General features: G+C 35.4%; 1 protein-coding gene across 1 annotated transcript in view; it reads left to right on the plus strand.

Annotated features, from left to right (window-relative positions):
• LOC149804453 (nesprin-1-like) overlaps nucleotides 1-24,884 on the plus strand; it is a 572,886-nt gene that overhangs the window by 8,715 nt on the left and 539,287 nt on the right. The window contains exon 2 of the mRNA XM_089940603.1: nucleotides 1,139-1,483. Within this exon, the coding sequence (XP_089796729.1) occupies nucleotides 1,273-1,483 (211 nt within the window). The 5' untranslated portion in view covers nucleotides 1,139-1,272. The remainder of the gene's footprint in view (nucleotides 1-1,138; nucleotides 1,484-24,884) is intronic.

Below are 24,884 nucleotides of genomic sequence, written 5' to 3' on the forward strand. Positions count from 1 at the left end.
TGTCAACCAAAAGTTGTTGTTGTTGTTGTTGTTGTGGGGTTTAATGCCATTGTTCAGCACACGAAAGGCTATACATGGCGGCCAGTATTATTGGTGGAGGAAGAACCCAGGAAGACCCGAAAAGAACCACCGACCCACGAGAAGCTACTGGCAAGCTTTCTCACATACCCACATTGGTTGAATCCGAGACTCGAACCGGCGCAGACAGAGGTAAGATGGCAGTGATCCGTAACGGAGAGCGCTTTAGACCACTAAGCCACTCGAGGCCCCTGTCAACCAAAAGTACATCTTTTATTATTGCTATTTACATGTAGAAGACAAATATAAGTACTGTATACATATAGAAGACAAATATAAGTACTATATACATTTTGAGGACAAATATAAGTACATGTAGAAGACAAATATAAGTACTGTATACATGTGGAACAGGGGCCCCGAGTGGCCGAGTGGTCTAAAGTGCTCTCCGTTACGGATCACTGCCACCTCACCTCTGTCTGCTTGGGTTCGAGTCTAGGATTCAGCCAATATAGGTATGTGAGAAAGCTTGTCAGTAGCATCTCGTGGGTCGGTGGTTCTTCCCGGGGTTTTCCTGTGTTCTTCAACCACCATTAATACTGTGTGCCATGCATACCCTATCGTGTGCTGAAAAATGGCGTTAAACCCTACAGCAACAACAACAACAACAACATGTGGAACACAAATATAAGTACTGTATACATGTAGAAGACAAATATAAATACTGTATACATGTTGAAGGCAAATATATGCATTCTTCTTATCAGTTTGAGACATATTTGTTTATAACACTAACCTTTTTGTTATATTGTTGCATTAACTTAGTTTGCACTTTTAATTTAATGTATAATTCACTTACAAGACGAGTCCAACTGCAAGCTGCACATACCCTTGTCTGCTAACACATGTGCTGGCAGATCTCAGTCTGTGCAGTTAGTAATCAGAAGAATAAACAGCATAGACCCTGATCTGCAGGCCCATAATGCTGTGGCAGTTCAGGGTCTACTTTGTTTATAGTTTTACATGTTAAGCAATATTAAATTTTAAATGAGAAAGCTAATATTGATGAAATTGAAAATGTATTTTATGTATTTTCATGTTTACCTATGTCTGCTTTCAGGACGACCATGTAATTTGTGTTGTGTTGTGTGTGTGAGCATGTGAATAGACATTCCAAAATGCAGCATTGAGAATCATTTGTCATATAGACTTGTGCACCTACATTTGCACATCAAAAACTGATAGCTCAGAAAGATGGATCGCGGAAGCACGAGTCGCAGTCCTGGAATTAGCCCAGCCAGCTCATTGACATCCCTGTCAGGAAGCTTCAGCCTAGACAGCTCTGGCCCCCTGTCCCCGCGGAGCTCCCAGGAGGGCCTGCCATCAGGTCGTCGGAACAGCAGAGATGGAGCAAGCAACCGTGGTGGGGGTGTGGGCATTCAGATGCAGATCCAACAACTTCAGGGTAAGAACACATTACTACTATGTATTTAAGCAGTCAGTTAAAGAACACATTACTACTATGCATTAAAGCAGTCAAAGAACACTTTTACTAGTGTGCATTTAAGCAGTCAGTTAAAGAACACTTTTACTAGTGTGCATTTAAGCAGTCAGTTAAAGAACACTTTACTACTTTGCATTTAAGCAGTCAGTTAAAGAACACTTTTACTAGTGTGCATTTAAGCAGTCAGTTAACACTTTTACTAGTGTGCATTTAAGAAGACAGTTAAAGAACACTTTACTACTGTGCATTTAAGCAGTCAGTGAAAAAACACTTTACTACTGTGCATTTAAGCAGTCAGTTAAAGAACACTTTTACTAGTGTGCATTTAAGCAGTCAGTTAAAGAACACTTTACTACTATGCATTTAAGCAGTCAGTTAAAGAACACTTTTACTAATGTGCATTTAAGCAGTCAGTTAAAGAAAACTTTACTATAGTGTGTTTAAGCAGTCAGTTAAAGAACACTTTTATTAGTGTGTTTAAGCAGTCAGTTAAAGAACACTTTTACTACAGTGTGTTTTAGCAGTCAGTTAAAGAACACTTTTACTAGTGTGTTTAAGCAGTCAGTTAAAGAAAATATTTACTACAGTGTGTTTAAGCAGTCAGTTAAAGAACACTTTTACTGCAGTGTGTTTAAACAGTCAGTTAAACACCTTTACTACATTGTATTTAAGCAGTCAGTTAAAGAACACTTTTACTGCAGTGTGTTTAAACAGTCAGTTAAACACCTTTACTACATTGTATTTAAGCAGTCAGTTAAAGAACACTTTTACTGCTATGTGTTTAAGCACAGTTAAACATTTTTGCTATTGTTTATGTACAGTTAATGCTTTTACTACATGTTTAAGCAGTTAAAGAACTTTTACTACTATGTATTTCAAGCAATCAGTTGAACACTTACTGTGTGTTCAAGCAGTCAGTTGAACACTTTTACCACTATGTATTTAAGCAGTCAGTTGAACACTTTTACCACTGTGTATTTAAACAGTAAGTTGAACACTTTTACCACTATGTATTAAATCAGTCAGTTGAACACTTTTACCACTATGTATTTAGGCAGTAAGTTGAACATTTTTACCACTATGTGTTTAAGCAGTCAGTTGAACACTTTTACCACTATGTATTTAAGCAGTCAGTTGAACACTTTTACCACTATGTATTTAAGCAGTCAGTTGAACACTTTTACCACTATGTATTTAAGCAGTCAGTTGAACACTTTTACCACTATGTATTTAAGCAGTCAGTTGAACACTTTTACCACTATGTATTTAAGCAGTCAGTTGAACACTTTTACCACTATGTATTTAAGCAGTCAGTTGAATCACTGTTTTTAAGCACTTTTCAGGGTAAGAACACTTATACTAGCATGTATTTAAGCAGTCAGTTATGCCTATAAAAATGATTATCTACACAGTACATACTGACCCTATAGAGTCATGGTACAGTAGCTACTTCATTGACCATGGCAATTTGTTACATCTGAGTTATTCTTCAGATTGATATTATTGAAGGTGATTCAATTAAAAGTCCAAACATTTATATGGAAAAACTAGTACTATCTGAATTGCATGTTGCATGCACAGGGACAAACTTGGAAGTTGGTATTAATAAATTTGCAGGGGGACCAAGTCCAGGGTTTTAAGGACTGCCTTTCTGCTTGCTGTTGTTATGCTTTCCTTTGATTCAGCATTCGACCAGTCAAAGAGACTGACATCATCAGTGTATCATTTAGGTGCTTAGATTTTCTTCATGTACACTCTACTGTACTACAATACAGTTGTTCTTTTTGATGGTTTAACTCAGATTTCTCATTGCTTGGCTTACTGTTGTTCTGTTTGATGGTTTAATTCAGATTTCTCAATGCTTGTCAACAAATAACAGTTATGTACTCTGATGTTATAGGTTTTTATGGTATTTACAGATGTTGAAACTTTGAGGGCCATTCAGAATATATTTGCATAATTAGTGAATTGTGTTTAATCAGGTGGTAAATTAATAGTGTAGATATAAGTGTCTCATTTTCATCAGCAGTTGGATAATTTTTATTCTTGTAGAATAACTTGCCTATTTGTTTCCCCTATTTCAATGGTCAGTTGTTGATATTACAACTTATTTTAGATATCAATTGCCTTTGTTTTATGGTGGAATATATACATGTATTTGAATTTAATTTCTCAATTACTGAAATATCAGTTTCCCAAATTGCCTGCATTTCTAACTGAATTAATGAATGGTTTTCCTCAAATAGGTAAAAGGTAAACTTTAGTTTAGTGTTATTCAGACGAGTTTGGTGAAAAGCCTATTGATATAGATTCTATTGAACTTTGCAGCTTTATTCTTAATAGATAATAGTTAATTCTTCGTCATTCAAAGTTTAATTTAACATGACACTTGATATGCTCATTAAAAACTATGTGGGGCTTGTTTAATAAAGCCTCTGTATTCTATACCTGTAAAATTACATCCTGGACAAGTTTTGACAGCATTCCCAGTTGTAATGAGGTCTTTCTTTAGCTTGAGTAAAGAATTGTATATGGGTAAAATTTTGGCATTTAGACTCCAAGGCCAAACTATTGCTTCTTGACAAATATGGTAATCATGTGATGTGACTCGTTCATGACATCATCAGAGATTATGCTATCTATTTTAAGAAGATATAGGTTTTATTTGAGAAAATAGGGTATAGCCATGTTTGTGAACATTGATATTCATTGGGACATTTTTAAAACGTTGTTCTCACCATCACTGCTGACATTTTCCCGAAATGAGATCATGATGCAGAACTAGTAACTTTTGGTCATCCAGTGTTTATAAGATAAGCATGCAGTATGTTGTACTATGCCAAAAGGTACAGAAAACTTTGAATATCACAATACAACAGCAACTGAGATATCTTAGAGAGTGAGGATAAATTTGGCTTTCCTAGAAAGAAAACCCATAATGATCTGGTTGGGAACTTGCTTACACAATGATTGATACCTAACTGACCACATATCAAAGTTAAATTGGCTGTAGAGAGAGCCTAGTAATCCAGTTATTCACTGCACTGCTAATGGAATGACCAATATGTTCTTTAATGTATCTTATTTGATGGGATTACTTAACTGAGTTCCATCAATTTGATTGATCATAATTCATATGTAGAGCTATGTACAAGTACTCCATATTAATGACTGATGATTTTTTAAATAGATTTAATGGTTGCCACAAACCACAAATTTGAAAAACAACTGAACAATGACCATCAGTGGAAAGAGTAGGACCCCTTTTAATGACGTTCATATGCCTTAAGGTGTGTTATTATGATTCTACCGGTTACTTGTTTGTTGCTATAACATGACGATTTTTATGCTAAAATCAAAGTTTGGCAAACAACATAAAACTAAAGAATAATTTGTGGAAAATTCCATTTTTTGTTGTACTGACTAGTCATTGTCTATACACTGTTGCTATTTATATCTGGCAAAGATGCATTGCCTGTGATGTACTAAAGATAAGGAGAAAGCAGATTATGCTAGAAATTCTACTCTGTATTTGTGCTTTTCACTGTAGCATAGTTGAAGCAGATTTAATGAGCAGGGGATATTGGATTTCAAATTTAATATACGATATCACAGATTTATATTTTTGCCAATAACATGGTTGTGCCATATCTGATAGAGATTTATGATAATGTTGCTAACCCATCCCCTAATCAGTGAATTTAAGTACTGCTAAAAATGTAATTTTATGCCTAATCATTAATTCACAGTAAATAGACAGCGGAGAGTGAAGAGGGAACACAGGATAAAAATATGGATCATATTGAAAGAAAAATAGATCTGGAATTTTTATACTTTCCATTGTATATTAGTTGGTAAAATAGTGAAGGATGATTATGTGAAATATGTTTCCTGTAATGCAGCCCAGTTGACAGAGCTCTCAACTGTGAGAATCCTTGCTTCCATGACCTGCTTGTACTTATTGTTGTTAAGTCCACATTTTTGAAGAAATGGGTAAATGGACTTCCATTTTTAAATTATACAGAAATTGATGTAAAACTATTTATTTAGCATCTGTCTGTTTTAAATTAATTTCTTGATCAGCGCAAGAACTGTCATATAAAAGAGTTACACCTAGCTGAAAATTCACCGAACTCAAGGTCCAGGACCCAAAAAATTTACCCTAGGACCCAGCTGTTTTTGTAACTGAACAGTCTGATGGACTCTGTATGCTGATGACAGTAAAGCATGTAGATGTCAACAGAGATGAAAAATGCAAAACCGATAAATATCATGAAAAAAATATTTACAAATATTGTAGATTGTAGCATATAATAATTTACCTGCTTGGTTGGATTTCTTTTAAAAATTGGTTATTATATAATATTTTACCTGCTTGGTTGGATTTCATTTATAAATTGGTTACTATATAATATCTTACACGCTTGGGTGGATTTCATTTCAAGATTGGGATGCTGATATCCTATAATAGGATCCAATTTAATTGGATTAAAAAGTCTGCAACCAAGGGATGAAGAATAAAATTCCCCTTGAATTATGGTGTTTTTCTTCCAGGTATTCAGTTTTCTTTGACATAGTAGTAATATCAGTGCCGTTTGTGGTTCTTGATACTATATGTTTTAGTCTTTAATATATAATCCATGTAGAGTAATTCAATATCATAAAACAGTAGGTACTTGTGGGAAACTTTGAATGAGTTGGATATCCAGCTATATCAGTCACACGAAAAATAATATTGATTGTATAAAAAAATCAACACATACAATTCACCTATTGTTAACTGAAGCCATGAGCTATTTTCCAGGTAGATTATTCTCTTGATTTGGGACAGGTGGACATGTCCATTCTTGTAGAATTTGGCAAGTGATTGTTGAGAGATGCATTTATTGATCAGTGTTCACTGTTTAGAGTGTATATACTGTGCCCACTTAGTACATAGTGATTTATTGACTAAAATGAATATCTATTTGAAAGCTACTCTTAATATCTCATATTGTGTTACCAATATTGAGGATATCTCTCCTGTTTATGAGCGACTCAGTACCATATTCAGGTATATTTTATACATGAGATAACATGATATCTCTCTTTATGGGAAACACCTACCATATATTGGTATAATCAGTGACATATTGAGGCTTTTGATGCCCCTTGACCATTTGGAAGTTCTGCCCCAAGACAATAGCAAAGAGGTGAGGGGCAGCAGGAGCAGAGATCTTATGCTGTCATATTTAAATTACCTTCATTAGTTCCTCCATTCCAATAGCTGAGCAACATTAGCCTATTAGCTTTAGGTCCCTCGTGACCATAATAAGGACTAGAAGAAAATGGTTGTGAATTAAGAATCTTATTTTTTAGAACGTGCTTTTTAGTGTTTTGCTTGCTGCATGTTTTTATTCACTTACACGTATTTTATTCCTGTTTTAATGCCACTGGAATTTTGTTGTTCCATAAAATTTGCCACCCTAGTCCTGGGCCTAGTTGTCCTGTGTAGATATATGTCATTGGTGTAATGTGCACTGTACTTTGAATAGCTTATGTATTCACACATTGCCATGTTTGAACATTCACACAATGCCAGTATTTGAACATTCACACAATGCCAGTGTTTGAATATTCACAGATGCCAGTGTTTGAATATTCACAGATGCCAGTGTTTGAACATTCACACAGTGCCAGTATTTGAACATCCAGATGCCAGTGTTTGAACATTCACACAGTGCCAGTATTTGAACATTCACACAATGCCAGTATTTGAACATTCAGATGCAGTGTTTGAACATTCACACAGTGCCAGTATTTGAACATTCACACAATGCCAGTATTTGAACATTCAGATGCCAGTGTTTGAACATTCACACAGTGCCAGTATTTGAACATTCACACAATGCCAGTATTTGAACATTCAGATGCCAGTGTTTGAACATTCACACAGTGCCAGTATTTGAACATTCACACAATGCCAGTATTTGAACATTCAGATGCAGTATTTGAACATTCACACAATGCCAGTATTTGAACATTCAGATGCCAGCGTTTGAACATTCACACAATGCCAATGTTTGAATATTCACATAATGCCAGTGTTTGAACATTCACACAATGCCAGTGTTTGAACGATTGCAGATTGCTATTGTTTGAACATTCATAAATTGCCAGTGCTTTCTCCTGTGATTACATGAATCACACTAAATGTAAATAATATTAACAAAGCTTAATCTGATATTATAAGTCACTGTGTGAATTCTAGGTCAACTGCCATTTTTATGGCTTACCAAGTGACATTTTGCAATTGAGCAGTGAGATGCCTTAATTGATTATTTAGCTATAAAAGCATTCTACCAACTGCACTTTGCAAGTTTGTATAAAATTAAATTATCAGACATGCAATTTGCATTGGAAATGTCTGTTGTGAACTTTCTAATGGGAGCCATGGTAACTCAGTTGGTAGAGCTCATAATCCAGGATGGTGGGTTTGATGCCCATGTCAGCTACCTGTGTGTCCTTAAAAAAGGCATTTAGCCTCCAGTTCCTCAGCATCATATAGTCAATGAAGTATACAAATGCAGTTAAACCAGCACAGAAAAGAAAAAAAAGCATACAACATAGTGCCATTGTTATAACCTGATTTCTTTTACAAAGTCATATATGACACACACACACACACATTTGTTGAAACACACAAAGGGTCTACTCATAAATACTGTTTTCATATAAAGCTGCCCTTCTACCTCCAAATTAAGCCCCCCCCCCCCTTGCAAACTTTCCAGAGGAGAATTCCTTTGCTGTGAAAATCCTGAAGTAATTAGTGAATGCACTGGCAGGCACTACTGCACTGGTGTACTCATTATTTCATGCAGCATCATACATGCTAATGTGCTTGATCATAATTTGACTGCAGATCTGGGTCTACACTATTAACAGGTGGGTGTGTCATACGGGAGCAAATATAGTACTTGAGATAGGAACAACTTTGTGTATCAGATATATCATCATATATATGGCCCTTGTAGCCCGCAAATATCCATCCTGTAAACGGTGGTGGAAAGAATGCATAAAACTCCATTCCAAATTCAATTCTGTTTGTCTTTCACCATTGGAAAAGGTATTTACCTATCATTGTCAGTCCTGTGACAACAACATTTTGAGTGGAGCTGTTACAAGTAGTGGGGTAGAAGAGGCATGTCATGGGGTGGTTTGCTTTTGGCTGTCAGAACAAGTGTTGACATAAAACCCTGGATCAGTAGATCTTGATGGATGGTATCTGTAACATTGAACAGAGCTCAGAAGATATCACAAAACCTGTTCAAAATCTTGCTGGGGTTGAGTACTGTAATCATTTATCAGAGACCCTATATTCCACTTGTTTCTTTGCCTCAGTTTGATTTGCTTTAAGGAATGTCTGCAACACAGAATGGAAAAAAGCAGGACATACTCTGTTTATTAATAGGTGGTTTATAAACTTTGCATTTCTTAGGGTTTGTCCATATAAAGTTGTTACTTCACACCTGTATGAATTTGGTTGAAAGTGGAAGAAGAAATAAAAATGGATCTCTGCTTTCTTCAAAGTAGTTACATCTTGTGAACTTGTATGTATTGTATGGTCCCTTCAAGGTAATTACATATTGTGAACTTGCATCAGTTGTATGGTACCTTCAAGGTAATTACATCTTGTGAACTGGTATGTATTGTATGGATTTTCAAAGTAATTCCATCTTGTGAACTTGCATTAATTATATGGTCCCTTCAAGGTAATTATGTCTTGTGAGCTTGTGTGTATTGTTTAGTACCTTCAAAATAATTCCATCTTAGGAACTTGCATTAATTGTACAGTTCCTTCAAGGAAATTACATCTTGTGAGTTTGTATATATTGTATGGTCCCTTCAGTGTTATCACATCTTGTGAGCTTGTATGTATTGTATGGTCCCTTCAAGGTAATTACATATTGTGAGCTGTAAGTATTGTATTGACCCTTCAAGGTAATTTCATCTTGTGAACTTGTATATATTGTATTGTCCCTTCAAGGTAATTTCATCTTGTGAACTTGTATGTATTGTATGGTCCCTTCAAAGTAATTCCAGCTTGTGAACTTTTTAAATTTATAGTCATGTCATTTAATGAAATAATCAATTGGTAATTCATTGGAATTCAAACCAGATGTTTATTTAAGTCTAAATTGATGTTAATAAATCGATTATTGGTGATGCTTTTTTGTTTAGCATAAGGTGGCTTTAGAGAAAATACTTCATTTCAGTCTTTATGTCATTCAGTTCATAGCATACATTTAGGAGTTAAACTTTCACCTTTCCTGTAGTGAGATTTGTTGAAAACTAACTTATCAATTTCCTGTAGTGAGATTTGAAAACTAACTTATCAATTTCCTATAGTGAGATTTGAAAACTAACTTATCAATTTCCTATAGTGAGATTTGAAAACTAACTTATCAATTTCCTATAGTGAGATTTTTTGAAAACTAACTTATCGATTTCCTATTGTGAGATTAGCTGGAAACTAACTTATTTATTTCCTACAGTGGGATTAGTTGGAAACTAGCTGATAGATTTCCTACAGTGAGATTAGTTGGAAACTATCTTATCTGTTTCCTGTAGTGAATGGAGTACTGCCGGAAACCTTCACATTCCAACAAATTATGGAATGAAATCTGGGGAAAAAGAGACATTACTATTCAACAACCATTTCTGAAATATTATGGGATCATACTTGATAAGATAAAGTCATTGGTGTCTTATAGTGCATAGCTTTGGGTTAATGAGATTTCAGGTATGGTTAAATATAAACATTTCTGTTTCTTGTGAATTGTGAGGATAGAATTTTAATAATTAGTGGTTACTCATACATGTATATTGAAACTTGTTTTCTGTCCCTGAACAGTGCGATGAATATTGGATTTCAAGCAGGTTATTTAACTTGAGCATACTCAATAAAGTCAGTGGTGTCTTATGGTGAAATATTTAGGTCCCATTCTCGATGAGGGCAGTGGTGTCTTTTAGTGAAATATTTAGGACCCATACTCGATAAAGTCAGTCAAGGAGATTTTTTAACTTTGGCATACTCGATAAAGTCAGTCAAGGATATTTTTTAACTTTAGCATACTCGATAAAGTCAGTCAAGTCGATTATTTAACCATAGCATACTTGATAAAGTCAGTCAAGCAGGTTATTTAACCGTAGCATACTTGATAAAGTCAGTCAAGCAGGTTATTTAACCGTAGCATACATGTACTTGATAAAGTCAGTCAAGGATATTTTTTAACTTTAGCATACTCGATAAAGTCAGTCAAGTCGATTATTTAACTGTAGCATACTTGATAAAGTCAGTCGAGCAGGTTATTTAACCGTAGCATACTTGATAAAGTCAGTCAAGGAGGTTATTTAACTGTAGCATACATGTACTTGATAAAGTCAGTCAAGGATATTTTTTAACTTTAGCATACTCGATAAAGTCAGTCAAGTCGATTATTTAACTGTAGCATACTTGATAAAGTCAGTCAAGCAGGTTATTTAACTATAGCTTGAATAAGATTGCCTGCATTTCATAACCTCAGGTTTTGAGTTATGGCTAGTTTAAAAATGTAATTTTATGAAATGTTAATTAAGTTTAGGACATGACTACATTCATGTATATAAAGTAAATTTATTACAGTTTTCGGGGCTGGGCAAATGCTATAATGGTTTTATTTAGCCTAAAATAGAAAGCAATTGTAGGGCAGTTACACAATAATTTGGATTGTTCTGTAATATTTTACAGAGAGTCTGTGTTAGAGAAATAAATGTTTGCTATGTCATGCAAAATTATCGACTTGTATCAGGCTGCTGCACAATAGATTTGTTCTTTCTTGAATTTCTCCAACCCAGCAGTAATGTACTTTAAACATGCAGTCAGTGTTTATGTCCTTTTCATTTAGGAATATAATGCTCTGTCAAGGAAGCTGGTCTTGGGGAAAGTAATGAACCTAATCACTACAAGATGTTTCATAATTTAAACTTATGCTACTTTTGAAGTTGATGTACATAACATTCTAATGCTTGTGCTCTCACTTGAAATAATTCTTTTGCCAGCATCCCTGCTAGGTATTTATTTTTCTCCCACAGTTAAGTCCATGTACCATAAATGACCATGCCTGAGTTGCACTACTTGGTTTATACACAGGAAACAGAATCTACTGCTTTATGTACATAGACTTTTACATGCCTGCCATCGATGGAGCATATAATGTAGTGATGTCTGTTGGGCGGTTCATCTGATCACTATTTCATTTCTGTGAATCAGGTTCTCCCCATCTGTTGATTACCAAACTTTGTAAATAATTTGCATTTGGGAAGAAAAGAAACCTATTAATTTTAGGCACAAAAGCTTGCAGATCAAGGTCACAATGACTGAAAGAACAAAAATTGTTTGCAAAAGGTAACCTTACTTGTTTACAGATATCTTGTATAAACTATAATAACTTGCTTTTGAGATGCAAAAAAATGGTCAAAAGATACAAGGAAAAGGTCACTGAAAAGAAAAAGAATGGTTCTGTACAGTAACATTGGTTTTACATCACAGACCTGGACTAAGCTTTTGATGGCTTCCACTTGGGGTAAGGAAGAAACCTTTTGACTTCGGGGTCAGTGGGTCAATGTAGTCAGTGTGGCTTATAGAAGACAAATGGTTTGTGCACAATGATTTTAATTCTGTATCATAGACCTCAGGGCTAAGCTATGTGGATGTCTTGCACATAGAGTAAGGAAGAAGGGAAGTGATTTGGGGTCAGAGGTCAAAATCACAGGGGAAAAAAATTGAAAAATGGTTTCTGCATATGGATTTATTTTCTTGGTCATGTACCTACATCAGAGTTTGTGAATGGCTTACACTTTGGGTAAGAAAGAGGCTATTGATTTTGGGGTCAAAGGTGAATGTCAATGTGAATGAAAGAAGAAAAACTGCATAATTAGATAATTTTGGTTCTGTCACATTTACCTTGACCAAAGTTTATAGAGGGTTTGCACATAAGTTGAGGAAGAGATGTATTTATTTGGGGGGTCACATGTCAAGGTCATTCTGGTTGAAAAATGGGTTTTCTAGAGTAACTTTTGTTCTAGAGTAAAATCATTGACCATACTTTGTTGATGGATACATTTAGGGTGAAAAGAAATCTATTGATTTTTGTGGGCTAAAGGTCAAGGTCATGATAAGACTAGTTAGAAACTAATGGTTTCAGCTTCAAGACTGCATACCATAGACCTGTTGATTAGTAATCTCCAGTCAACCATGTTTACTGTTACCTACTAGAGGGGGACCCCGAGTGGTGGAGTGGTCTAAAACGTTCAAAGTTACGGATCACTACCATCTCACCTCTGTCTGCATGGGTTCAAGTCTCAGATTCGGCCAGTGTGGGTATGGGTATGTGCAAAAGCTTGCCAGTAGCTTCTCGTGGGTTTTTGGTTCTTTCCGGAGTTTTGCTGGGTTCTTCCTCCATTATTTATACTGACTTCCATGTATAGCCCATCTTGTGCTGAAAAATGGTGTTAAACCCTACAACAACAACAACAACAACAGCCTACTAGAGGACTATTATACACTTTACATTTGTTAGTTCCAGAGCAAGGGCCTAGTGTGTCCGAGTGGTCTAAAGCACTCTTCTTTACCCATCACTGCCATTTCACCTCTGTCCACATGGGTTTGGGTCTTGGGCTCAGCCAATGTGGTTATGTGAAAAAGCTTGCCAGTAGCTTCCTGTGGGTTGGTGGTTCTTCCATGGGGGATTCGTGGGTTATTTCTCCACCAGTTAAACTGACAGCCATGTGTGGCCATTGTGTGCTGAAAAAAATGGCCTTAAACCAACAGCAGCGACAAGCATCAGATATGGTCATTATTTCACAAGAAAATAATCATCCCACTTTTCTAAATTTTAAGAAATAAACCCCATATAGTTGGACCTGGGAAGCACTTGGAAGATATAAAGACAAAAGTTACGCTATCATTTATGCCATTTTCTGGAGGTGATAAGAATAAATGGCACAAACATCCAGATCTAGTCACATGATGGTAGATTTGGGTCAGTCCTCTTTGCCACTGAATGCATCTTCAACACAAGCAAATATATTTGACTTATCCCAAAACATGGGACAAGAAGTACAGTATTGTACACAGGGACAGGAAGTTCAGTACTGTACACATTATTCATTGAAAATTTTGACAAGGCCTTGGCATTTGTTATACTTGAATATGGTTTCCAGTACATGGTCATCGATTTGTAATTGCATCTACGTTGAATAGGAAGGAATGAATACGGTGATTTGGATGTTTGTGATAAGATTTAGGGTTGTTATGTGTTTTATGAGTCCATTTTAACTTGTCATTTTGAAAATCAACATTTTGTATGAATGGGTCTCAGTAAAATACTTACCTTGTCATTAACCAGAAGTCCATTTTCCTGTCAAATAAATCAAGAACATTTTATTGACTGAAAGAGACATTATTGATTAGGGGAATTAAAATGCCAGATTTGCACATCATTGTATGGCCACATTGTTGTATGACCGTTTGAAGAGATTTTTGGGGAGTGATCGAGATTATAGCTAGGCACTGCATGTATCATTTTAGGGAGTGATTGGGATTATGGCTAGGCCCTGCATGTATCATTTTGGGGAGTGATTGGGATTATGGCTAGGCTGTGCATGTATCATTTTGGTGAGTGATTGGGATTATGGCTAGGCCCTGCATGTATTATTTTAGGGAGTGATGGGGATTATGGCTAGGCCCTGCATGTATCGTTTTAGGGAGTGATGGGGATTATGGCTAGGCTCTGCATGTATCATTTTAGGGAGTGATGGGGATTATGGCTAGGCCCTGCATGTATTATTTTAGGGAGTGATGGGGATTATGGCTAGGCCCTGCATGTATCATTTTGGGGAGTGATTGGGATTATGGCTAGGCCCTGCATGTATTATTTTAGGGAGTGATGGGGATTATGGCTAGGCCCTGCATGTATCATTTTGGGGATTATGGCTAGGCTCTGCATGTATCATTTTAGGGAGTGATGGGGATTATGGCTAGGCTCTGCATGTATCATTTTGGGGAGTGATTGGGATTATGGCTAGGCTCTGCAGGTATCATTTTGGGGAGTGATTGGGATTATGGCTAGGCCCTGCATGTATTATTTTAGGGAGTGATGGGGATTATGGCTAGGCCCTGCATGTATTATTTTAGGGAGTGATCAAGATTTTATTATAGCTAGGCCCTGCATGTATCATTTTGGGGAGTGATGGGGATTATGGCCAGGCCCTGCATGTATCATTTTGGCGAAAAGTTTAGATCAGGGAAAATCTCTTGAATATTAGATGACAAAATTGGGAGATTCTGAATGACTTTGAAATATTTCTGATTGAGAAAATGGACCATTATCAGCCAGTGCAGATCCCATTAGAAAATTTCTGATTTTGAATGTCAAAAATAGATTATTATTCCATGTGAGCATTAACTTTATTGGTTGAAGGCTGTTGCAGATCAATATACTTGAATTAAATTTTAACAAACTCAAGCTATGGGCACTTCATTGCTGTGCCAAACAGTGGTCATTCACCTTGTCTTTGCAAACAGTTGCCTGTAATTACTGGGATTTTGAAACTTCATTCTATCTTTTTTAAATAAAAAAAATTAATTCTGGAGTTATTAAGGGTTAACATAAAAACCCACTCCAAAACAGACAAAACAAGATTGCACAAATTGTTTGTTACACCTTGATGATCAGTGTTCTTGGAAGATGATGAAGGCTGATGCTACATGTATATCTTATAGATGGTACTACATGTATATCTTATAGATGGTACTGCAGGTATATCTTATAAATGGTACTACATGTATATCTTATAGATGGTACTACATGTATATCTTATAGATGGTACTACAGGTATATCTTATAAATGGTACTACAGGTATATCTTATGAATGGTACTACATGTATATCTTATAGATGGTACTATATGTATATCTTATAGATGGTACTGCAGGTATATCTTATAAATGGTACTACATGTATATCTTATAGATGGTACTACAGGTATATCTTATAAATGGTACTACAGGTATATCTTATGAATGGTACTACATGTATATCTTATAGATGGTACTATATGTATATCTTATAGATGGTACTGCAGGTATATCTTATAAATGGTACTACATGTATATCTTATAGATGGTACTACATGTATATCTTATAGATGGTACTACAGGTATATCTTATAAATGGTACTACAGGTATATCTTATGAATGGTACTACATGTATATCTTATAGATGGTACTGCAGGTATATCTTATAAATGGTACTACATGTATATCTTATAGATAGTACTATGGGTATATCTTATAGATGGTACTACATGTATATCTATTGGATGGTACTACATGTATATCTATTAGATGTTACTGCATGTATGTCTTATACATTTAATGTCTTTTTCTTGACTAAAAATACAGTTTCAGTTTTGAGTAAAAAGGAAAGTTTAAAATCAGTTTGCATTTTTTACTTGATATGAATGGCAGCTTGATCAAACCATTCAGTTCATATTAAGGTCATATGATATTTACAAAAAATCATTCTTGATTTTGTCTGGTGCACTCTTTGATAGTCGAAATCTAGCAGAAAGGTTCTCTATTTATAGACCAATCATATTGATTTGGGGTATGTGATATGTATAAAGAACATTTCATGCTCAGTCAGTAATATCTTTTCATTTTATATTAAATGGTTTTAAATCAGTCTACTCACATTTATTTATGTGACCTCTAAGGAATGGCATCCAGCTACCAAGCCTCTCACCTGGCCAGGTGCCAGTACTTACCTGTAGTCCTGGAAGTTGGTCAACCTTTCTATGTTTATGTGCACTGTAATCAGAACCTATTCATACAGTGATTTCCAGAGGATTTTTGCACAGAAGGGGAATTTGCCCTTGTGTAATTAAATAACTTGTAATGAATAAAGATCAGACTTACTGTTGTTTATAGTTATTATGGACACATTGGCAGTAATCATGTATTATGCCACGGGCAGTATATGGTATACATACAGAAATGTTACCAATGAATGCCAAAAATGGCATGTAATAGAAGAAACATTACCAATGAAAGCCAAAAACTGCATGCAATAGAAGAAACATTACCACTGAATATAAACACTGCATGTAATAGAAGAAACATTACCACTGAATACAAAAACTGCATGTAACAGCAGAAATGTTTGCACTGGATGCATCGAGTTAAGCATATTCACGTGACTTTGTGCAACAAATGGGAAGCTACAGAATTATTCTTGAAATTTTGATATCCCATCAGTCACTGAAAAACTATGTCATATGCACCATTTAACTCTTATTATTAGGATTATCATTAATAATTGTCAACATGTATGTAATCATCTATTTATAGATCCTATGCAATATTATGCATATTCAAGTAACTAAGGCCAAACTTAACTAAAAAGACTTTATACACATTACAGCCATGGATAAGAATGATTGGAATAAATCATGTACCAGGAGTTAAAAAAACAGTGGATGTTACATGTTTTGATATACTCATGGTAAATCAGCTGCATGGTCTCTTCACTCTTGCTCATTTTTAAGGTGGACACCTTCAGTTTAGTACACATTTTTAAGGTGGACACCTTCAGTTTAATACACATTGTTAAGGTGGACACCTTCAGTTTAGTACACATTGTTAAGGTGGACACCATCAGTTTAGAACACATTGTTAAGGTGGATGCCCTCAGTTTAGTACAAATTGTTAAGGTGGACACCTTCAGTTTAGTACACATTGTTAAGGTGGACACCTTCAGTTTATTACACATTGTTCAATCATATATCCTATAGAAGACTGTTTACTTGGCAGCATTAAAACTTGAATAGACTATTTCAGAATGCAATTTTGTTTTATTTAAGTTATATAACTAGGGTTCACACTATGGATGAACATGCCTAATATGAATGACACGCTGACATCATTTTGCAGCATTATAAGTGCTATGTGATGCAACCTAACTCATTGGCCCAGGAGATTTAAGAATTCTCACCTATGGTGGGGGTGTGGACTCATTGGCCCAAGAGATTTTAGAATTATCACTTATGATGGGAGTGGACAAAAACAATCCCTCATTTTGCCTAAGTGAATTCAAAGAATTTTAATTGGGTATGATTTTTTTTTGTTTATAATTGATAGTTGGTTATATGACTTGAACAAGTTGTTTGGGAGTGGCTATTTTGTTATGACACATGTTGAATGGTAAAACTGAACTGAAATTATAAACAATTCAAACCTTCTGGCCTCTCTGTTGTACAGATGTCCAATTTATCTTAATTTTGGCAAAGATTTACCAGTCTGGTGCTACTTTGACCAAATTTGCTTAGCTCTTTGCTTTTTCTTCTCTTTGCTTAACTTTTTTCTTTATTGAAAATAATTGTTGGTTTTTAGAGAAATAGAGTCTCTTCCCTATTCCAATAAATTTAAAAACCTAGGAAATATGATAAAGTTTTTGAGCACAATTGTTGACAATATTATCTTAATTCAATCCCTCACTCAGACATTTCGTTGACTTTGACTCTGTTAATCAACCTCATAAATATCTCAGGAGTACTGTATCAGAAGTGGTTAACTGATTGTTTGTATTTATGGGCAACAGATTGTACCCGTTTCTGGGAAACTGACTGCTCTCATTTATATTTTTCTTTAAATAAACAGATGGATTGACACCATGATCATGTTAGGAAAGTATCCTCTATCCCAAAGGTGCTGCCCCCTATGCTTGTCATGCCTCTGAATCTTTTGTATCTAAAGGGAAAATAAAGTCATTTTTACTTTTGCTTTCTCTACTTTTGGCATATTAGGAAGTCCATTTTTGTTTTCAGACCTGTGTAAACACTAATAACATTATGTCATTGTTACATGCACAGCACATTTGGGTGCTCATATTAATGAATTGAACGTTTCATGATGTATGGATTCATGTATCAGGTCTTTCCATCATGCTGGATGTGTTTGAGATCTAATTTGTTGAATAAAATTAAATTACGTCAGATATCTATTGTCAGTCATGAACATGAAATCAATGTGAAATTTGAGCTGTCCAGCCACATCTTACAGTTGTATGCTTTAGGCTCCACGCCTGATTCTTATTAGGACCAAATGTTCTAATGTGTTTAACAGATTGTACCCATTTTTACTAGGTCAAGTATTTTAGTGCTGCAGATTAAAAGAGAAACTGTACCCCATTTTTACTAGGTCAACTGTTCTAGTGTTACAGTTTGAAACAAACTGTACTTCTTGGAAACAAACTGTACTTCATTCTTACTAGACCAGATGTTCTAGTGCTACAATTTGAAAGTCTGACATGCTTAGTAATGAGAAATAAATGGCTTTGTCATGTCTGGTTCGCCGTTTATTTACCACTCTAAAATGTTGTAAATTTGGTTGTGTTTCTTGAGTTTCATTTAAGTATACTGTGAGTAAATTTACTACAGTATATAAACTGCAGGAAGTGTTATCATTTTCCATTACTTTTTATTAAAGAGATATGTATATGCTTAGTATTATTTTCCATAGCTTATTAGTGAAGGTCTGTATAACTAGGAACATTAACAATAAAGTTCGCCCTTATTACAAATGACAATGTTTTATTTCAAATAATTCCACTACTCATTGCTTTTAAACAGTAACTCAGAGCTCATAATGAAAATCTATTATCTGTATGATTTGGGGACAGCAGGGGAGAGAACCAAGGAAAATATGGACAATGGAACTACACAAATTTCCTGAAATTCCACCCAGCATTTTAGGAAGATATGTAATGGACATTTGGATACATGAGTGGTTAGGTGGATAGAATAGATGTACATGTAACGGACATTTGGATACATGGGTGGTTGGATGGATGGAAGAGATTTGGTAAGGGGTATTTGGATGGATGGATGAAAAAGATGTGGTAGTGAACATTTGGATACGTGGGTGGCTGGATGGAAAAGATGTAGTGGATGTCTGGATGGAAAAGAAGTGGTAATGGACATTTGGATACATGGATGGAAAAGACGTGGTAGTGGAAATTTTGATATGTGGATGGATGGATCGAAAAGTTGTGGATATTTAGATACATGGATGGATGGAAAAGATGTGGTAATGGGCATTTGGATACATGGATGGAAAAGACATGGTAGTGGAAATTTTGATATGTGGATGGATGGATGGAAAAGTTGTGGATATTTAGATACATGGATGGATAGATGGAAAAGATGTGGTAATGGGTATTTGGATATGTGGGTTGTTGGATAGTAAGGATGTGTTAGTGGAAATCTGGACACATGGATGGATGGGTGGAAAAGATGTGGTAATGGACGTTTGGATATGTGGGTGGATGGATGAACAAACAGATGGAGAAAAAGATAATATTCCCCTGAATTAGACTAAGTGAAGGGATGAATAATTTTTATGTTCTGTCACTTTACTACTATGCATAAGTCCAAAGGTATGCAAGGCAGCTTAAAAACACATTTTATGTTTGTCGGAATGTGTACCAGGGTTTAATGGCTTCCTATCATATCCAATACATTTGCACTTTTTACTTTCAAAGGGAATGTCTGATGGTTACATAAGATGTGGATAAGGGGCAGTGACCTAATTATTATATGGCCCTGTTTAAAACTTGGTCAGAAGTGTATCCAAGTGTCTGGTAACATGAACTATTGATACTAACATGTGTTGTAGGTATATATTCATTGTAGGTACCAATTGTGTTGATCCATAGTATACCTAGTTTATATCAGTGTACTGCAGTGTTTATCAGAATAGTTATGTAGTGCTAGCTTGTTTAACTCACTCAACTGATGTCAGTACTTTGAAAAAGGCCTGACTTGTTGAAGCATGTTAATAATTTAGTGGGAACATGGTGCATGTGAGCTTATTTAAATTTTAGATTCAGTTACATACCTTCATTAGAAGTTGTACAATATTTCCCAGTAGCACAATGCAGAACTTGGTTAGTTAGGAATGCTTTCAGAATCTTTTCCAGTTACACAGTGCAGAACTTGGTTAGTTAGGAATGCTTTCAGAATCTTTTCCAGTTACACAATGTAGAACTTGGTTAGTTAGGAATGCTTTCAGAATCTTTTCCAGTTACACAATGTAGAACTTGGTTAGTTAGGAATGCTTTCAGAATCTTTTCCAGTTACACAATGTAGAACTTGGTTAGTTAGGAATGCTTTCAGAATCTTTTCCAGTTACACAATGCAGAACTTGGTTAGTTAGGAATGCTTTCAGAATCTTTTCCAGTTACACAATGCAGAACTTGGTTAGTTAGGAATGCTTTCAGAATCTTTTCCAGTTACACAATGCAGAACTTGGTTAGTTAGGAGTGCTTTCACAATCTTTTCCAGTTACACAATGCAGAACTTGGTTAGTTAGGAATGCTTTCAGAATCTTTTCCAGTTACACAATGCAGAACTTGGTTAGTTAGGAATGCTTTCACAATCTTTTCCAGTTACACAATGTAGAACTTGGTTAGTTAGGAATGCTTTCACAATCTTTTCCAGTTACACAATGCAGAACTTGGTTAGTTAGGAATGCTTTCAGAACCTTTTCCAGTTACACTATGCAGAACTTGGTTAGTTAGGAATGCTTTCAGAACCTTTTCCAGTTACACAATGCAGAACTTGGTTAGTTAGGAATGCTTTCACAATCTTTTCCAGTTACACAATGCAGAACTTGGTTAGTTAGGAATACTTTCAGAACCTTTTCCAGTTACACATTGCAGATCTTTGTTAGGAATACTGTCAAAGTTAATCAGTGACAAAATATAAAAAATGAATATTTATGAGAAAAGAATTTTTTAAAAGTCTTGATCCATCATATCAGTAAATTTCTGAACATAGTCATTAGCTTAAGATGTAATAGGTCCTGATGTAAGAAGTTTACTTTTATACTCACAAGAAAAATTTCACATCAAAAATGAAAAAATAAAAATGTTTGTGAGTATTAATGCCTGTGTACTGTAGTGAAGCCTAAGTAGTCCAGTAGCTGATGATATTCAATCCCAAAATTTTTCAAGCCTAAATTTTCTGTGAATTGAGCAGAAACATTACTTGCTACATGTCTGGACAGTGTTCATATTAGACGTACCAATGGATGTATTTTTAAAGCTTTCTCAAATGGTTAGCCATGAAATTTTTTATGTGGATACATGTTTTGGAGAGTAACTCAACCAAAACAAAATTAGGTAACCAGGATCAACTTTTCAAGTTGGTGTGACATTTGTATTGACATCTGTAACTATATCTTAGCCCTTGTTTCACTACTGTCATGAAAACTGCACTGTGGATACATATGAAAAAGCATCTTAGATCTTACTTCACATATACACGTCAAAGTTGGTAAGTGTCTCAAGATGAAAATCTGAACTGTACAAGTAGGTCACTGTGACTACTTTTCATGTTTTATTGTCACTTGTATTTTCTTCCATACAAGTCTGTATATTGTTTGATACCACAAATGTGCTCCTGTTGCAGTGGGATTTGTGTTTATGAATAAGTACCTTTTTTAAATCACGGCAAGCATACATCTCAATAGGTGATTATTATTGGGGGTGATAAAAACAGAAGTGGGGACTGATAGTTGATTGTTGTTTGGGGTGACAAGAAAGAAAGTTAGGACTGATATTGATAGATAGTATGTTTCATTTGCTATACAGTTCTAAGGGTATAATGGTGTCATTGTATTATATGGTGGGTAGCTATAAATCATGTTAATTGTTTGATGGCTTTCTATGATTCCTTGGTTTTGGCCTTTGGAACTGGCAGAAAGCTGGTAACTGTGTTTGGAATATTGTGAAAGCATTTTGATCTGACTGGTCATATTACAGTTACATTTCTTTGTCAGCTTAGTGCTTAGTTATGTATTTCTGACACTCCAGTAATAAATTGACTGTCATTTGTATATTACCACATGTACAATATATCCATTGACTGTAATCACCATATTAGTGCATGTACAACATATCCATTGACTGTCACCGGCATATTACCACATGTACAACACATCCATTGACTGTCACTGGTGTATTACCATATGTACAAGATTATCCATTGACTATCATTCGTATATTACCACATCTACAACATTATCCATTGACTGTCATTGGTATATTACCACATCTACAACATTATCCATTGACTGTCATTAGTATATTACCACATCTACAACATTATCCATTGATTGTCATTGGTATATTACCACATGTACAACATATCCATTGATTGTCATTGGTATATTACCACATGTACAACATTATCCATTGATTATCATTGGTATATTACCACATGTACAACATATCCATTCACTGTCATTGGTATATTACCACATATATAGCATATCCTGTGACTGCCAATGGTATATTGCCACATGTGTAGCATATTCTTTGACTGTCATTGGTATATTACCATATGTATAGCATATCCATTGACTTGTTGGTATATTGCCAAATGTATAGCATATCCCTTGACTGTCATTGGTATATTACCACATGTACAACATATCCTTTGACTGTCGTTGGTATATTAGCACATGTATAACTTATCCATTGCTAGCCATTGGCATATTACCATATGTACAACATATACAGCATATGAACTTGACTGTTTGCATATTACCACATGCATAGCACATTCCTTGACTGCCATTGGCATATTACCATATGTACAACATATCCCTTGACTGCAGTTGGGATATTATCACATGCACAACATATCACTTGACTGTTTGCATATTACCACATACATAGCACATTCCTTGACTGCCATTGGCATATTACTGTATGTACAACATATCCCTTGACTGCAGTTGGAATATTATTACATGTACAGCATCTCACTTGACTGATATCCTCTTTGTGTGTGTTATGTAGATTACTATATTCAGCATAATAGCAGCATCAGAGATAAATGTTGAGGTAGATGTTTCTTTGTAATAAGTGTTAGTGAGACATCAGACAATCATGTGGCTGAGTGGTCTTAGCCATTCTTCTTTACAGATCACTCAACATCCTACCTTGGTCCGTATGAGTTAGAGACTGGGCTTGACCAGTGTAAATCTGTGAGAAAGCTTGCCAATAGCTTCACGTGGGTTGGTGGTTCTTCGAGCAGTCTTCCAAGGCTCTTCTAGCAGATATACTGGCTGCCATGTGTAGCCTAACATGTGCTGAAAAATGGCATTAAACTAAGTCAGCATCAGAAGTGAATAGTCATGTTTCAAGAAAATGATGTAGACAAGTTTTAGAAGCTCTTTCCTACACAAGTCAGAAAGGAATATTTTGTGAGAGTTTTGGGCTGAAAGAGAGTTGGGCATGTGTCATTATTACATCGTATCCGGTATAGAAGTATCTTCACTTAACAACCATGGAGTGAAGTAAAATTTGGCTCTTGTAAAGAGGTTACATGAAATGAGAGCTGAAATGTATATGAATGGGGTCAAATAACAATAATTAGAGGTAGTTGATTATAAGAGAGAACTGTTATGGAAAGTTTCATTCATATTGGTAAAAGGACAGCCAACAGTATCCTGTACAAGCAGTTTAAGGTGGGGGGGAATGGAGTCATTAACTGTTACATCATTTGATTAAGTTCAGGTTGCACATACACACAGGATAAATGTCACAGCTTGATACTGTACTATATATGAAGTTAGAGGTCTAGAGCAATGCAGAGAAGCAAAAATAATTAATTGGTCAGTGCTGAAATGTGCTGTTGGATTATTCCAGATCTAGTATTGAACTGTGCAATTAGATTGTTCCAGGTCTATTTTTATAGTAAAACTGGTTTTGAAATACCAACTACCTGTCTTGAAATACCAACCATCTGTCTTGAAATAAGAATTTCAGTGCACAAGTTCATTCATTGCATAGAGTTATGACCTGTCATTAGAGACAACTTGTTTTGAGAGACCATGATTTTTGTGTGTGATGTATATGCTTAGTCTCAATGATGGGCTATGTGTAAGCTAATTAGTCAATGCTGGGCTGTATGAACTATTTACACTCAGTGTTGGGCTGTATATGCTATTTAGTCTCACTGTTGGGTTGTATAAGCTAGTTGGTATCAATGTTGGGTTGTATGTGCTAGTTAGTCTCAGAGATGGGCTTTTTATGCTATTTAGTCTCAGAGTTGGGCTATATAAGCTTGTTGGTATCAATGTTGGACTGTATAGACTAGTTAGTCTCAGTGATGGGCTGTATAAGCTGTTTAGTCGCTGTCTTATGTTACGTGTTTAGGCTCGAATAAACAACAACACAAGAAAGAGTGAAAACAGCAAGCTTTGAAAAA

The sequence above is a fragment of the Sinohyriopsis cumingii genome, chromosome 2 (assembly GCF_028554795.1).
Source record: "Sinohyriopsis cumingii isolate HCF-2022 chromosome 2, ASM2855479v2, whole genome shotgun sequence".
NCBI lineage: Eukaryota > Metazoa > Mollusca > Bivalvia > Unionida > Unionidae > Sinohyriopsis > Sinohyriopsis cumingii.